We start from the raw sequence: 15,327 nt of genomic DNA, 5'->3' as shown, positions 1-15,327 counted from the left end.
ACAATGTGTTTGAATGATTTTAATAATGCACATGTCAAGTGCCACGCAGTGATGAACACTCCCCTGCCTCTTTAGAGCAGTGCCGGGTCTCCAGGAAGATTTCTACTGGTGTCTGCCTTTCAAAGCACCTGTCAATAACCAATTAAACGCTGATTTATTTCTACCACTTAAGAGCATTATTCAATTATTCTTTATAATATTACTTCAACGTCCACAGGCCACTTCAGATTTCAGATATCAAAGTGGCAGACATTCCATTGATCAATTGATTGATTTTTAAACAAAGCTCCCGTCCCATTCGGTCCGTAGTTGTGTGTTGATTTTGTATCAGCGAAAGCCAGTGAAGGGACCAGTTGTTTTACTGGGATTCCTCCTGCCAGCTCCAGAGATCAGTACAGTCGTGCTGCAGCAGCAGCAGCAGCTCAACACAGGCAAGTATACCTGACCAAGGCACCTCTGACCTGCACCCCATGATCTCGCTTCCTCCAATCAGCACAAAGAAATCCACAGGACGCCACAAGATGCACAGAACCCCAACACACACACACACATTACTATAAAGCGTAAGATCTGAACTGGACGGAGAATGCGCTCATTTTAAAATGACACACCAAGGCTCTGTGGTAACGTCCAGCACACACACACACATTGGTTTGGATTAGACCCAGTGTGTTTTCTTGACACCCGCACAATGAGATCACTCTGTACTGAATTGTTGGTTATAGAGAAAGTGAACAGGAACTCAACTAGCCCAGGAAATGTCTGCTGGCTATCGTTACACAGCCTCTGCTTGCAATAGCCACTGAATTCAGGTTTATAGAAAAACAAACGACACAGAAGTGACAGCAAGCAGCTATACTGGTTTGCAGCAACTGTGGCTCTGTGCAATTCTCATAGGGTGATGGACCAGCAAAACACTTCAAAAAACATAAAATACCAGAACTAAGGAAAATAAAAAACACTGGCTTACGAAGTTCAGTTTGAAGTGGCTGGATAACATTTATAAATCTAAGGATTTAAAGAAAGAAAGATATTGCCAGGCAAAGGACTCCAAACTAAGGGGTGCTCCTGTAGCACTTTTCAAAGACAATATCATCATTAAGATATAACACAAAGTGAATTGTAACAATCCACTGCATTGACGACAGCAGCAGCTGTTTTTCATTAAAAAAAAAAAGATACTATTTCTACTGAGTTTTTGTTTAGTTTGTTTTCTCCCTTTCCAGATGGCCTGTCATGTTGAAGTACCTGTACATATCAAAAATTACAAGAGCGCATGAGAGGTGCATCAGAAAGGGTCCTTTCCTTCCAATGCATTATATCAAAAATATGCAGCTTTAGTAAACAGATTCATGGTACAGTTCCTAATAACTTTACAGTGCTACGTTACACTCGAGTTAGAAATCTGGTGAAGATACTGCTGCACGCTCCTTTGTGTCCCGCGCTGGGCAGATTGTGCCTTTGAAGCACCACTGCATCCTGAGGCACCGAGCAGCTGCTTCATCTACCTGTGGAAAGTGGAAGCCCTCCAGTCCAGATGAGGTTTCCCAGAGTGCCTCCTCTTTTTGGGACTTCTCTGCTCCTTTTCGAAGGCTACCCTGGACTGATGAGCCTCCTTTAATCTTGTACCGTTAAACCCTGGCCGTGCACGCCTGTGTACGAAGCCTGTTCCCTTATCAATACGCCGATTCCACCTGCTTCTCTCCACCCACACGCCTTTGGTGGTCGTGTCCCCTCCTCCAGTTCAGTCAATCTTCTCTACTTTGCCAATGATCTTCTCTTCAAAGATGGGCAGGATCGCGTCGTCTTCACGAACCTCTTCAAACACCACCCCGCAGTCAAACTCGTCGCTCACCTTCTTGAAGTAATACCTGCAAAACAACATTTCAAAAGCATGAGGACAGTTGAAGGCAGTTTCCTTTCTATGCATCTTTAATAAATCCTAATTAAAAGGTTTTAGAAGTGGCTTCTCTTGTCCTTCACCAGTGTTCTGCATTCCGATAAAGGCATGGGCAGCACCTTGCTGTGTGCAGGATGAATGTTAGCTACTGAAGCCTGGCCCACTTCATTAAAGCAGCTTTACCTGTAGCTCCCTTTCTTGGTCAACAGCTCCTTGAACTGCCCCAGCGTGACCACGCGTCCTTTTACCGAGGTCCTGTAGGGGATGGGCTCCCCGCAGAAGTAATACGCCACGACAAGGCTCTCGCAAGGCTGCTTCTTCTGGGTTCTATGCCTGAAAAAGTTAAAAGAAACATTTTATTACATTGCTACTTAGGGCTGGTTGTCTGCTTTGCAGAAGCACATGTGCCCGATCAATGCTCAAACTAACTGTGTAACATTCACGTGCTCTGATCTTGGGCAAATGTATCCCTTCAGTTTCCTGCCTGGATCCTTGTGACTAACTTGGGAGAGCTACAACACAGCAATGAACGTCACAGATGTCACTGCAGATTAGCTTTTATTGTACTAAAAACACCTCCACAGAAGTCCATCAGTACACCGTCTCACTCTTCTCCATGCAGTTCAGGATACTTGTGTCAGCACTCGGCATGTCAGAAGCCTGTCCCCCAATAATCAGACTTCAGCAGTGTGATCCTAATGTCCCGCAAGCCATGCAGCCTTCCTCCCTCTGGGCAGCGCAGGGGAGCGGACAGGCAGCCTCCTCCCCCCCTGCCAGCTAGTGATCTGGTAGTAATCACCACCATCCCCCAGAACAAAGCAGCAGTGTGGCTACTTCCATCACTCTGCACTGCACAGAAGAGGCAGCTCTGTGGGCGCATGCTCAGATCATTGCTGACACAAGGACAGGGCTAAGCAGATTACACTAAGCCAAGCCTGATAACATTCTGGAATCCACTGCAAGCCCAAAGCAGTTCCAGGGTCTTGGACTCACAATCATCTTATTGCAAAACAAACGCTGTTTTCAAACCTGGCGCATTTCTTCTGAGAACATCATTTAGAACACTAAAAAGACAAAGGCTTTTCTGCCTCTTGGAAAGCAGCGCAGGTCAGCAGCCCCTCCTGTCCATGTGTCTTACCTCTGCTTGGCCTGCAGGGAGGCAGTCCTCTTCTCCTCCTCAAGCCGCCGGCGAGCCTCCTCCAGCTGGGTGAGGGGGTTGGGGGCGGGGTTGGGAGGCATGGTAGGGTCCTGGATGAAGGGGTGTGAGGGCTGCACGTTGTTGCGGAGCTGGGCGGTGACCCAGGGGTGCACTGCCCCCGGCCTCTCGATCGAGCTGGGTCTGGACGGCTCGTGACTCGGCACCTTCTTCACCCCGCCGGTGCTTCTGTGGAGGAAAAGGAGTCGTCAAGAGTCACCCACCTGGGACTACAATACAAGAAGCATGATCTCCTGAACACTGCAAGCTTGCTCCTTCAGTGCAATGTGGAGAGTATTTCACACTGTGTCTGGGGCTCTGTCATACAAAGAGTGCAAGAGAAAGTACAGAAGCATTTCCAATGACTTCTAATGCACCGCAGATACAAATACATTCAAATGCTGTATTAATGACTTCTAATGCACCACAGATACATTCTCAAATCCTGTATTAAATGACCTCTAATGCACCACAGATACATTCTCAAATGCTATATTCCCATCTCACCCGTACGGCGTCTTTTTGTGTCGCCCAGATTCCTTCTCCCCTTCCATCATCCACTGCAGGATCTTCTGGTTTCTCTCCATGTCCTCGGGAGGCGCGGGCATCTCAAAGTTCCGACTGTCCTCCGTTTTCAGGGGTTCCGCCTTCTTGGAGGCGCGTTTAGATAGCGTGCTTCCTTTACTACTAAGGAACGAGAGAGAAACAAGGCCGCTTAGCAAGCAAGGCGAAGAGAGTCAACGACAGATCCGAGCTGTTTGAATCGTTCCATAACTCACCCTTTCATGGACATTGCCATTCCACGCCCCCCAGTCACTTGATATAGGGAAAATAGCATCCCGACAAGTCTATAATGCATGTGTGAAAGTGAGAGATTATCAGCACCCACCTGTGCCCCAGTGAGTCCATGGGGCTGGGCGCCATGCCCATGCTGTCTGCGTAGTTGCGAGTCTTGGTTGCATAGTGGTGTGGATCCCCGTTCCAGGCCAGGTTGCTCTGCCCCCTCTGCAAGGCCTCCCCCTCAGCCTGCTCTTTGGGTTTCATTGTGCCGTGGTGGTGGGTGTGGTGGTACACGTGCTTGTGGTGGTACATGCCAGCTGCCTCCGCCTTCAGCCCCGGTTTGGACGGGTGCTTGCCCGTGGGCAGCCCGTCTGGAGAGCGTGACTTGGGGGAGTGGCAGCCGGGCGTCTTCATGACGCGCTGGACGTGCTCGTCCAGGATGGACTCTGGGTTCTCCTCGTGAGCGTCCCGCAGCTGCATGTAGGACATGTCAGAGTAGCGCGAGTTGAAGTGGTGAGGGGGCTGGGCAGGGGGCAGCTTGTGACTGACCAGCGAGGGAGCAGCAGAGACATCTGCGTCATCCCCTTCCTCCTCCTGGAAGAGAGAAAAACAAAGCAGAGTCAGGAGAGCGGGAGCCACGCACTGAAAACACAACTGTCAGCAGATAACAATCTATTTTCATTTAAATACATCTTGGGTTCAAACCTTTCAAAAAACCCTCAAATAACTAAAGTAAGCATTTATTATGTCAGCATTGGATATTTAAGAGGAATACTCTCCTGCACCAGCAGAGGGCGCAAATACAATAGAAAGGTCACTGCCAGAGAAATCTGTGGAAATAGGAATCTACTGCAGTTCCCCAGCGTGATCTGGACAGTGGAATAGGTGCAGGTGAGCTTGTGGCGGTTCTTGTATGATAGCCATGACTTTCTAGCCCGAATCAGAAACACAAACGCAGTGCTTTCAAGACCTGAGCTGCTGGCTGAGCGGGACTGAAGCTGCATGTGTTAGAGGGCAATGTGATTAGCGAGAGAACGCTCTCCCCACATCGGAGTCTTCTGATTTCCTCTCCATTGTAGTTAAGTGACAGCAATACTCTTAAATTCAGCAGCCCCAGATGCAGATGGAATTACTGCAGACCACAGAAAATGCCCTTCAGAGTATTTCGTGTCAATTCAACACAAGCCCGTAGACAGAACAGGAGCCACAGCAGAGTAACAGATTAAAGACACATAACATGGGAAACACACAGGACCAGAACATCCACTGCAAGATTCATTACTGCCATCAATGCAAAGCCTGCACTAAAATGAGTATGCCTCAAAGCATGACAGCACGGGACTGATTTCTGAGCCTTCAATTTAAACACGTTACATGCGCTACAACTAATGACCTCATCACTCACCAGTGCTAATTACTTCAAGACCTGTTCTTTGTGTGCAGAAGTGCACATCTGTATTGTGTGAGCAATGATACAGTAGGTCTGCACTTAATCATTTTCAAAGCTAGCCAATGGCAATTTACTGACAGAAGAAACCACATTTAAAAGTAATCAAATGCACAGTCCATCTGTGCTAAATAATGTCCTGCTTTTTGATTAGAAATAATCATTTCGCTGGGAGAAACTGAAGGCCTGCCCTAATAAATTTCAAAAGGAATGCATGGAGGTCACACAGCTGAACGCGAAGACCGTTACCTGAAGAGTGTAGCAATCTTGCTCTGTGTGTCAGAGGCAGACGCAGGCTCACAACTGGTATGCAGAACCCAGTTATAAAACTGATCTGCGTGCAACTTGCTTAGCATCCTACAAGACACTTCACGTTCTACTGGTATTTTGAAAGCTTGATTAACTACAATGGCCTAATCGCTTGACCCACCTCCCCCCCCCCCCCCCACCCCACCCCACCCGGCTCTCCAGGGCTGCGTCTCGTCGTCCAACCGACACAGGACCCTGACGCAATGTGGTCAACGCTCGCTTCAGTCTCTCCTCCAGCTTCTCCTGGGCTTCTCGCTCCCTCAGGACCCCCTCCAGTCTGCTGCTCAGCTCGGCAGCAAACTTCTGCGGCTCAACGTGGATATCCTTCGGAATCCGGTATGTGCGCTGCAGTGGGGAAAAACAAACATGGAGATATAATTCAAATGTGTTGCCAGAGCTCAGAGCAGACAAAAAAAATAAAGAACTTGACAAGCGTCACTAAAGCAAATATACAACAGAAACAGCACTCGGGTGCATTCTGACATTCTCTACTTTAAACCCCTTAAAATCTCTTTCTATGAAAAGCAAGCAATCTGTTTTTTAAACTTCAATATTAAAGCTCGCTGTACAGCACGCTTGCCAAGCCACACAGAAGCAGCCCTCGCGGGCTGATGACACAGCAGCACATCACTGCTTTTCTGCTTATTTGAGTTGGACGCTTTTAATATCGGGATTCCTGCTATTCTTAGCCACTGCATTCCAGGGACTGGCGAGTGCTTCTGCACCTGCATTCAATACGCTGCCTGTTAAGTAAGATTAAGAAATGAAAGCACTGCCACTTGTTTAAATGTGAATCATTGATCTGCAGAATTGCTAGCCTAGTGACAGTTCAATTCTCCGTGCTTCTCCAGTTCTTTACAGACGCAGTTTCACTCCTGGCCTGAGAGCTGTGATCACTACAGTGCAGCTTTGCAATGATGAAGTGCTTCAGTACACTGCAGCGCAGCGCCTTCTAAAACAGAGCTTCGACAGTCCAGAGAAATCCTGGGCTGGGGCCTGCACCTGGGCCTGGGGGCTTGATCCTGCACCTGGGCCTGGGCTGGGGGCCTGATCCTGCACCTGGGCTCACACAGAGGACTAGGTCTCTGTGCTGTGACAAATTAACAGGGTGCAAATATAAATAAATACAATCTTTGAAATAGACACTTCAAATCTAATACTGAAAATCACAGCTGTGTTTTATTAAGCAGAAAACAGCTATAGGTCCTTGAAAAGAAGCTTTTGTTTCATGATTTAATTTGAAATAAACAAAAGCAAGTGAAGTTCCAATTAGGTGGTAACTATTCCAGTTAGTATACTGAATAATCCCCACAGCAACGCCTGTCTCTTGTTTCACTAAAGAGCCATTGAAGAGAAAGCATTAGAGCTGAGTTTAGGTACTTCACTCTCCACATCAGCATGATCAAAGACCAGGAGCCACTGTTCCACCTCTTCAGCATGCAAAATAATCTTATTTTCAGGGAGCTGCCAAAACAAACGTAATCAAATTGCGGATTTGCTTGCACATAACACTGCTCTGTGGCACTGCAAGAGAATCGGATGGAACAGATTTCTGTGATGCAACACTGGACTCTTGCAGCCTGTTCTGACCATGCAGAGCCATTTCTAAATTGCGACTGCAACGGCACTGTTCTGCTCCCTGCTCCCACACACAGCAGCACAATGCAATCACCTCCCACTCACAGGCATATGAGGTAGCGGCACTCGTCCGTTGGCTTTGGCACTTTCCTGCATCTCTCGACGGTGGAGTTTTCGGAATCGGTACGGAGGGATCCCATCTCTGTGGGAGAGAGGGACACAGACAGGTATTATAGAGCAAGCATACAAGAACAAGACAAAACAGCATTTCCTTAAGTTTTTTTTTAATTTATTTTTTGCTTCACTTTTCTCCCGCAAGGTGCATGCAGACAGGGGTTAAGCTGCCAAGGGAAGGTGATGGGCATCGACAAGCAGTTTCCCTGGGAGATTAAACTCAACAGCATTGCTCAATGGACTGGTGTCTCAGTTCCACTGGATAAAAACATTTACTGTGAACATGCAGCTGAAGGACGCAACATAACCACAATGCTGAGGTTGGAACCTGCACACGCAAAGTGCATTTCAATAATAAAAAACTGTCACAAAACACCTGGTCTGTAACCGAAAACAAGATCTGCTAAAAGCTGAACAGAACGTATCTTCCTCCAATATCCTGGTCTAACCCTGAATGTAGACACTGTGCAGACATTTTAATGTATGCCCACAGGTACAGAACACACACGATTAACATGGCCTTGTATCCAAGTGCCCCCCTATTTTAAACAGGTGAAAGCTGGCCTAGATATGTGCAGCTTTTTACTTCAAAACACACTTACTGCATGAATTCAATGAGACTCTTAAATCGTCACAGACGAGCCCTTTTCTATGGGCCAGCCCCCCCGCCCACCCCCCCAAGAGAGTGTGCCGACAGGGTGCTGTGAATGCGTTTGATTGTACTTCACAGCCTCAGTCCCCAAGGACAGGGCTCGTCTGTTGGAAACACCGTGGCAAGCGTCCGATAATAGCCTCTAATCGCGCCAGCTTCAAACACATGTTCTGTTCCGCTGAGCTGCCTTTGATGTTTCCTTAACTTGAACCCTCTGTGCTACCTCTGAACCTCCAGACCTCTCTCAATGAATTCTGTGGAGACAGGCCCCATGGAAACTGCTTCCACAAGTCCCTGCTGCGCTGACCTGCTGTACACCAGATATAAGGAGATTAAAAAGGGAATTAAACTCCCTTGAAAACATTGATCACTCCTGCAAATCACGCAGACTCATTAGAAAGACCATTACTGTCAATGCATATGCAACGTGGGGTTAGTGGGAGTGAGATTCAAATATATTTCTGTATGCATCAGTTAATACAATTTCTTTATGCTGTGCAGTGTTTCATAAACACAGCGCTGCTAAAGATCCTACCACTTTCTAGAAAAAAAAAAATCAATGAACTACCAGAGATCAAACATGTAGGGAGTGTGGAGCTTCTACAATTAACTCTCTGTATTTGACAATAAGACTTGTTTCAGTTCTCTGTGCGTTCCGCCCCCTACAGAAACAGAGACAGTAACAGCAGATCTAGAAAAATGTTAGAATCAATGAAAGTGAGCCAACAACCCAATTATTAGATCAGTTAGTGTGCAGCGCCTGGAATCGAACACATTGAGGAGCTTCCTTTGTCTTTCACTGAAACAGGACAACAGAGGCATCACTGGCAAAGGAGTCCCATCTGAATGGTTTCACAGGGCAACGATACTTCAGTACACCACGTTTTACTTCATTTTAAATCGACCGAGAACCACAACAAGCAGTCCTTTGTGAGCAACGGCACTTTGCTTGAGTTTTTAATTAGCTTTTAAAAATAGCCAGTATATAAAAGCCTGTATCCCAATCAAGCTAGTGATCATGTGTGATGACCGTTGCAGGGCTGGTTCTTCTCAAGCTTAGCATTGAAATCACAAGGAATCAGCAGGAATCTCTCATGTTGCTCTCAGCACTGGTATCAATAATCTGCACTTATTACAATGGCATGAATTTACGAACGAGAGGCCGGTTGGACCATCTAAGGCATCCCACGGTGCCACAACACAGCCGCTGAAAAGAAGCTGAACCGGGCAGAGATACGCACACACTGCTGTCCGTCAGGGAGAGGGAGTCCGCGTCGCTGGACAGGCTCTGCTGCTCGCTGTCGTTGGCGCTCGTGGCGGGGGCCATGGCGTACCCGGTGTTCACATAGTAAGGGTTGACAGGCTCCCGCCACGTTCCGTGTCTGAAAACAAAGACAGACAAAACATTAGAGGGGAAGGCCACTGCTTGAGAAACACATGCATTGATCGGCCCTGGACGGGCACTGTGTACAACTCTGTGCAAAACCAATGACATTTTTTGCTCAAAACCATAAGGTAGCGCTTCAGAAAAGAGCCATGTCCTCTGCTTATAATGCACAGTCCACGGCGTACTTCTGTAAAGAGCTTTGTGATGGTGGTCCACTGTGAAAGGCGCTATATAAAAATAGACATTATTTTTATTCTATTTATGAAGACCCCCCTCCTCTCCCTCCCAGCACACGTCTAGTGAGAATATACAGCAGCTCAGCTCATCTCAAGGGATTCTCTCACAGAAACTGCAATGACAGCATCTCTTCACAGCTGGAAACACCTGATCAGTGAATCTGCAACCAAGAATAAGATAAGGAGCTTCTGAAAGAAACATGAAATAGTGTGTGTGAGATAGGCCTGGTTTTAAAAAAAAAAAAAAAAAAGCACTGAGACAAGAAGAGATTTATCTGCATAAAGGGAGCACATTATTTCACTCCTGTGAGAGGGGCAGTGTGCTGCTTCAGAGCAGCAAGCAAGGAGAGAGATCTAAAGCAATCCACTTTTTCATCCCTGCGTTAAATAAAAATACATTTAAAACAAAACACAAAAAAGTGTTGCTCTTGAATTGGTTTCCATTTGGTTGACTCAGTGTCCCTGCTCACACCCCCCTCGCTCTGGCCCTGCTGTTGTGAGTTCAAGGCTAATTTGCACATCAAGCTCTTCTTGAGTAAAGGAGATTAAAACAGGTTTCACATTAAGGTACTCTGAGCATCAGGGAGATGTTTGTCTAATCCCAGTGATGCACATACAGAGACATGGGATCTGCCAACTAGTCTAGAGCAATCTAACCCTGGCTGCATTGCGCAGTGGGAACAGAAAACTAGTGGACTACAGCAGTCATTCCCCTTGAAATGTCTCACTTTTACTGCAGCATCTGTGTAACCTACCCCTGACATACAACCAAACGTCTGACACATCCCAGTTGTTTCCCACTGTAGCCCTGCTAACAAACGACCGGATAAGCGTGACGCATCAGAAACGCTGTAGAATTCAAAAGTTCCACTCTGTCTTTAAAAAGCCTCACAGTTTGACAGAGAGAAAGAACAAAAATATAAAGCAACACAAAAAAACAAAAACAAGGCACAAAACCAAACCAGGGCTATAAACAATATTAAAAACTACAAAGCAATCCAAAGGGGAACGTTTCCTGCTTCCACAAGAACTGTAGTGTGCTGCAGGTTTACTTAGAGAGAACACAAGGGTACGATTCGGATTAAACATGCAACCTTCTGTACTTCAGAATCTGTTTTCTGTTCTTTATACAGCCCTCATATTTCACTGAAACATGAATTGAGCCAGATCAGTTGTGTCTGTCGAATCTATTCACATGAATACATTTCATTGTCAGCAATAGCTATCTATATGCCAGCCTGACCCTAACCCCTCACTCCTTACCCTTAACCTGACATTCTCTGCAACCTTTTCAAGCCAAATCCATCTAATGAAACCATTTGTAATGGAATCTCAGAAACTCCACTTCCATTAGACTGCTACACTGTACCCATATAGAGTCACGCAGGGAGCAGTATGATAGAAGCTCATACCTACTCTACAAGGTCAGGGCAGCTGTGCCACAGTGGCTTACTGACTGTTCTGACCTTGAGTGGTTGAAAATCAGCTTGCATTTCCCACAGCTCCCTACAGTAACACACAGCTCCAGCAGTTACTAAACAGCACAGCTGTGCTCTTGGACTGTACCGGAGTCCGGCTCACCTGTACTCCCTGCTATCCTGGTTCCTCTTGTTGCTGGCGGCTCGCTGGCTCACAGTCTCCAGCAGCAGTTTCTGAGTGAGCCTGTTAGTGGGAGTGGGGTCCCCCTCCAACTCCTCCGGCTGCAGGTCGCATTTCCACTCCTCGTCCTCATTCAGAGTGGGCAAATATCCGGGCTGGACCGTCCCAGTCCCAGAGCCGGAGCTGTGTTCAGGGCAGAGCTTGGGGCTCTCCCCGCCTGTGCGGGTGTACTCCAGATAGAGATCGGACTTGAGGAACACGGGGTACGTGTTCTCCTCCAGCATGGCCTGGATCTCCGTCTGCGCCTGGTCCAGCATTGCCGGCTCGATGTGCACCCTCACCACACAGTCCCTGATGAAGCTCTTGGTGGCTGCTTTGATCTGCCTCGACACGATGCTGTTGTTGTCCAGGATGTATTTCCTGTAGATGGCCTTGGCCAGCTTGAGCTTCTTCTCCTCGTTGCCGTCGCTCGCCTCCAGCTTGCGGAAGCCGCTGCAGGCGAACCAGAAGTCGAGCAGGTCGGCACAGTCCTCCTGCTTCAGGAAGGTGCGGAACAGGTGGGTCCCGTCCTGGTCGTCCAGCAGGGAGTGCAGCGACTCGGCCCACTTGAGGTAGGGCGGCGTGGGGGAGGCGCTGCCCTCGGGCTCATAGCCAAGGTCCAGGTCCGGCCGGCGCGGCGTGGCTGTGGAAGCCTCGCTCTTGGTGGAGTAGAAGTTGTGGCTATACTGCCGGGAATCCACAGCCACCAGCTCCCCTTCCTCGCCAGGGACCGGTGGCCTGGGGGCGTCTTCGGTGAAGCTGCCCCCGAGATCCACAGGGTAGCCTTTCGATCTCACACTCATCGTCACAGTGTCCACTCACCCAGTCCCAGTAGAGTCCAATTCTACAGTGTACACTCACCCAGTCCCAGTAGAGTCCAATTCTACAGTGTACACTCACTCACCCAGTCCCAGTACAGTCCAAATCCACAGTGTCCACTCACCCAGTCCAGTCTAAATCTTACAAAACTTAAATATGGACTATTGCAAGTGCTGCTGCTGAAGAACTCTTCCTGAAAGAGAGAGAAATAAACAGGATTAAATGGGAACTCGAACATTCTCTTGCAGTGTTTTTAGTCATTGCTAAACGCAGTATTGTTAGCTCCCTGCAGAACAGAGAATGCTCTGCTGAAATCACCCCCCCAGTCTCACTCAACTCAGGATTCTTCTACTGCAGCATTCTTGACCAGGTCTCCGGCGTAAAAGATTTGTATTAATGGGACTTCCTGGATTTACAAAAAAATAAAATTAGCAAAAAGGCATATGATTAAAAAATTCACGTTTCAGAATCCAAACCGTATGAAGCAGTGCTACTGCTACCCCAGTAGGTTCCAGTGCCCTTTGAAGAGATATTCAATATTACAAGTACCGCTGTGGGAGTCACTCCTTTACATCAATGCAACAGATATCAGATACAGAGAAAGATATCAAAACACCCAGATTACATGGAAACCCAGCAACACTAGATCTAGCATCCGCTGTCATAAGAAATATAAGAAGAAGACAGCATGCGTAACACATGGCACAATAACAGTAATACGAACAATACAGACAGCTGGGGTATTTGCTAGGAAAGGTTTTAATGTACAGTTCAATAAAATTGTCTCCATCGCAAATCCAGACCAGCGTTCAAGTATAATGAAGGAGGCTAACGGTCTTGTACAGGTGGGTGCTCTCTGGCACACTGTCCTGAGACAGGTGTTCTGCACAGTAATCCGCTCTGTAATTTACAAAGCATGCTGAAAAACTACTGTTCACAGCCTCGAGCGCCATACTGCGCTTGACAGGATTCTTAAACTAACCTCAGATTACACCCCATCCCCAGCGCCACCCTTTTAAACAGCAGGTGCAGAGTCCCCACCAAACCAGGGCAGCAAAGGGTGGGGTATTAATATGCATAGTTAAGACTGTGAAGAGATGGGTCTGCTGTGAACACTTACTGTATGTAAAATATAAAACTAGGATACCCAAACCATGGCCATTCCACAGCAGCCACATCACATTACAAGCAGCATTAGGGAGTCCTCAAAATGAACAATAGTGGATTGTGTTTAAAAGCTTGCTAGTCAAGCACAACACAGAAAGGATACACTGCAAGTCTAGTAGTTCAGGTTTCCTTCAATAGCAGGTTTACTTTACCACATTTTTTTTTTTTTTTTAAATGATTGTATAGTGAAGGAAGGGCAACTTAAAAACACACGAGTGCTCCTGCATGCTTCTGAGACTCCAGCATGTATTCTCAGAAGCACTTTAAAACACAATGATATACTCCAGTCTATTCACATACACAAGCAAACAACAGCAATAACCAACCCTCTATTTATTATTGGACTTGTGCGCATCACTTTCCGCATAGGCAAGTTTAGCATAATATCCACTGCTCCATACATACACACAAATACATACATACACATATATATGCAATCAATAAAATCGCCATCACCATGCCAGCGATATATACAACCCGGAGCCGCCTGCAATACCTTACCTGCTGAAAGCGTTAGATATGCAAAACGGCTTTCTTTACTAAGATTGGTGCGTTTGACCGTATTCTTTATTCATAGTATTACTAGCACAGAGCACCACGACCCGTGTGATCGGGAATCAAACTGTAAACACGCAGGAAAGGGGAATGTACAGGGGGAAGACAGGCAGGCCGGCGGATCTGGGGAAACGATTTTAGTTTGGTCGATGTTATTACCCCCCTTTTTTTCGTTCCTCTCCCTTCAGCTTTGAAGTGAGGACCCACACTGCATGCATGTCCTGGCCTCGGGATGGGGGAGGGGAAGAGGCAGAATCAAACTCCACACACACACGCACGCACTCTGCAAGGCCCCTTTCAGCCGATCCACTGGCACACAACTATTTTACAACGTTATTTACAGCCGAACGACAACAATTACAGGCGAATAAATTCAGCAACCCTCTCTTCCCGGCTTCGCCGATCAATCCCGACCGCACGGCCCCACGACTCCGATCCGGCTCCACTTTGATTCAAACACACACACTGCGAGCGAAACGAAGAAGGGGCATCACTCATTTCAAAACTGACTGGTCTTGCTCTGCGTGTGCGTGTGCGTGTGCGTGTGCGTGTGCGTGTGTGTGCACCGCAATCGCTCCTGAACCCCGGGGCTTGGGCTCCGGAAAAAAAAAAAAAAAAAAAAAAAAAAAAAAGTTTCAAACGGTACCTGTAAAAGCCTGCTCCCCGTTTTCGAGCGCATCGGTAACCCCGGCGTTGACAGGCCGTTGTGAATCTTGTCATAGGACGGAGTTGTAAGAGTTTAAAAATAACAAAGAAAACCGTGAGTCCGCGTCCGCCGCCTCCGCCTCCTCATGACTGCTCCTCGCTCTCATTCCGCCTGCCTCTCTCGCTCGGTGAATGCGAGGAGCGAGAGGCGCTCCACAGCACCACCCGCGTTCAAAAACAAGACCGCAGCGCCTGGGAAAGGAAAACAGGCAGGGAGCGAGCCAGGCAAAAAATACCCGAATGCAGTGCCGGTTACCGGGCTCGTTCGCTTTACAAGCACGGGGAATATAGCTTGCATATTTCAGTACAGTGTACTACAAACGACGTCTCGACGCCTCTTGCGTCTGCGCCGCTAAACTAGTTTAATCACTTTGCATTTTCCTGTGTAAGACACACACACTAGTAATGCAACTCAGGAGTCTTTAAAAACACACTATCGTCGAGTCTTCAGTCTTACAGAAGCGTTTTTATGGCCCCGATTCAAATAGAGACATATTACCCGGATATGTCCGTCAGTCACACTCTACATAAACATAATCAACCTTAACTGATTTTCTTTTTCAATAATTCTCCAAACCTTTACCACTGAACCCTAACCTAAAACCCAGACTAAACGCCTGTGTCACGTGATAATCACCAGACCGAGAGTTTTTACTGCAAACATTCCAGGCCTCAAACCAGAGACCTGAGTCAGTCTATACAGGTCTCTGAAGACTAGCCCTTAAACTCATAACATCAGCTACAACCACCACGCATCAAGGGTTAAATAAATCTACATGCACATA

At 47.3% G+C, this 15,327-nt stretch overlaps 1 protein-coding gene across 1 annotated transcript; it reads right to left on the bottom strand.

Annotated features, from left to right (window-relative positions):
- Positions 1 to 970: 970 nt before the first annotated feature.
- Positions 971 to 15,122, bottom strand: LOC121300589 (axin-1-like). Its single transcript, XM_041229185.1, has 11 exons — positions 14,484 to 15,122; positions 11,240 to 12,308; positions 9,277 to 9,417; positions 7,315 to 7,411; positions 5,848 to 5,976; positions 5,208 to 5,216; positions 3,985 to 4,469; positions 3,603 to 3,782; positions 3,039 to 3,284; positions 2,084 to 2,233; positions 971 to 1,871 (listed from the first exon to the last, which is right to left on the bottom strand). Exons 2-11 carry the CDS (start codon positions 12,097 to 12,099, stop codon positions 1,745 to 1,747), a joined length of 2,424 nt encoding a protein of 807 aa, XP_041085119.1. The 5' UTR covers positions 12,100 to 12,308; positions 14,484 to 15,122; the 3' UTR covers positions 971 to 1,744.
- Positions 15,123 to 15,327: the final 205 nt, after the last annotated feature.

The sequence above is a fragment of the Polyodon spathula genome, chromosome 26, assembly GCF_017654505.1.
Source record: "Polyodon spathula isolate WHYD16114869_AA chromosome 26, ASM1765450v1, whole genome shotgun sequence".
Classification (NCBI taxonomy): Eukaryota; Metazoa; Chordata; class Actinopteri; order Acipenseriformes; family Polyodontidae; genus Polyodon; species Polyodon spathula.
Note: the sequence above shows the minus strand (reverse complement) of the source record. Positions and strands in the feature narration are given on the sequence as shown.

Coding starts and splice junctions, on each gene's coding strand:
- LOC121300589 (XM_041229185.1), bottom strand. CDS start 12,099: ATGAGTGTGAGATCGAAAGGCTACCCTGTGGATCTCGGGGGCAGCTTC. Junction 3,783..3,984: donor ATGGACTCACTGGGGCACAG/GTGGGTGCTGAT, acceptor CTCGTTCCTTAG/TAGTAAAGGAAGCACGCTAT. Junction 2,234..3,038: donor TCCCTGCAGGCCAAGCAGAG/GTAAGACACATG, acceptor TAACTTTTTCAG/GCATAGAACCCAGAAGAAGC.